The sequence below is a fragment of the Emiliania huxleyi genome (assembly GCF_000372725.1).
Source record: "Emiliania huxleyi CCMP1516 unplaced genomic scaffold EMIHUscaffold_6917, whole genome shotgun sequence".
Taxonomy (NCBI): Eukaryota; Haptophyta; order Isochrysidales; family Noelaerhabdaceae; genus Emiliania; species Emiliania huxleyi.
In genome coordinates, this window is record NW_005196817.1 from 1 (window position 1) to 1,400 (window position 1,400).

At 63.2% G+C, this 1,400-nt stretch overlaps 1 protein-coding gene across 1 annotated transcript; it reads left to right on the forward strand.

Moving 5' to 3' along the window:
• Positions 1–293: 293 nt before the first annotated feature.
• Positions 294–1,155, forward strand: EMIHUDRAFT_257935 (hypothetical protein; the record flags this gene model as incomplete). The annotated part of the gene is made up of 2 exons (XM_005762102.1): positions 294–332; positions 613–1,155. 2 exons carry the CDS (start codon positions 294–296, stop codon positions 1,153–1,155), a joined length of 582 nt encoding a protein of 193 aa, XP_005762159.1.
• Positions 1,156–1,400: the final 245 nt, after the last annotated feature.

Consider the following 1,400-nt stretch of genomic DNA (forward strand, 5'->3'; position numbering starts at 1 on the left):
CGCCACCCGAGCGCATCACATGGCCACAGGCGGCGTTTGGAATCTACTCCAGGTGCTTTTTGCACTGTTTTGCCCATGGCCACAGGCGGCGTAAGCCGTCTGCTCCAGGTGCTTTTTGCACTGTTTTGCCCATGTCCACAGGCGGCGTAAGCCATCTGCTCCAGGTGCTTTTTGCACTGTTTTGCCCATGTCCACAGGCGGCGTAAGCCATCTGCTCCAGGTGCTTTTTGCACTGTTTTGCTCATGGAGCAAGTGGCTAAAGCCACCTGCATTTTTGTGCAAAAGGCTCTAAAATGGCCGAAATCCCTGTTGGCGCACGTGGCGATTGCCACGTGTGCCTCGGCTAAGAGGCCTCTCCAGGCGAGAGTCAGGTGGCACGACGCGAGTCAGGTGGCGTGGAGCCTCCTACCTGGGCCCATCTCTCTATCGCCGCCCCGCCGCCTTCTCCCTCGCCACCTCGGCCTTGGCCCGCTCCACCAGCCACGCCAGCTCCGCGTGCCGAGCCTCGGGCACCATCTCGTCCGCCCGGCGCTCGCTCAGGTCCAACAGCCTCAGCCGGCAGCCCGCCTCCCCCGCATCTCTCCCGCATCTCCCCCCCTCTCTCCCCTGAAGGTGTGGGGCTACTTCTCCGTCGTCGCCGACGGCGGCGTGCACGAGTTTGCCGACTCGCAGTTTGGCCACGTCTTTGCGACGGGCGAGACGCGCGAGGAGGCGCGCAAGGCGCTCGTCCTCGCGCTCAAGGAGCTCTTCATCATGGGCGACATCCGCACGACGGTCGAGTACCTCGGCGAGCTGCTCAACACGCCAGAGTTCAAGGACAACACGCTCGACACCGCGTGGCTCGACGGCCTGATCGCCGCAAAGTCGGTCTCAGTCGAGGTTGAGCCGCAGTCTGCTGTCATCAACGCCGCCGTCTACCGCGGCCACAAGCTCATCGCCGACAACATCGCCGGCTTCAAGGAGTCGCTCGACAAGGGGCAGCTCTCGACGCTGGCGCTGCGCGAGATGCAGGGCATGCCGCTCGAGCTCACCTACCAGGACGTCAAGTACTCCTTCACCGTCACACCAAAGGCGCCGGACGCCTTTGACCTCGTCCTCTCGAGCACGGGCCAGCACATCGAGGCGCTCCCTAGACACTTCCTAGGCACTTCCTAGACCACTTCCTAGGCACTTCCTAGACCACTTCCTAGACACTTCCTAGACACTTCCTCGTCCTCTCGAGCACCGGCCAGCACAGCGAGGTGCAGCCAATCTCCCCATATCTCCCCATATCTCACTGGGCTACTGCTGCCTCCAGGTCTTCTCCCCATCTCTCCCCGGTAGAGGCAAACACGGGCACACCCATGGGCACACAGACGCGCAGGCGAGACACGCAGGCGAGACGCTGCGCGCCATCGGCC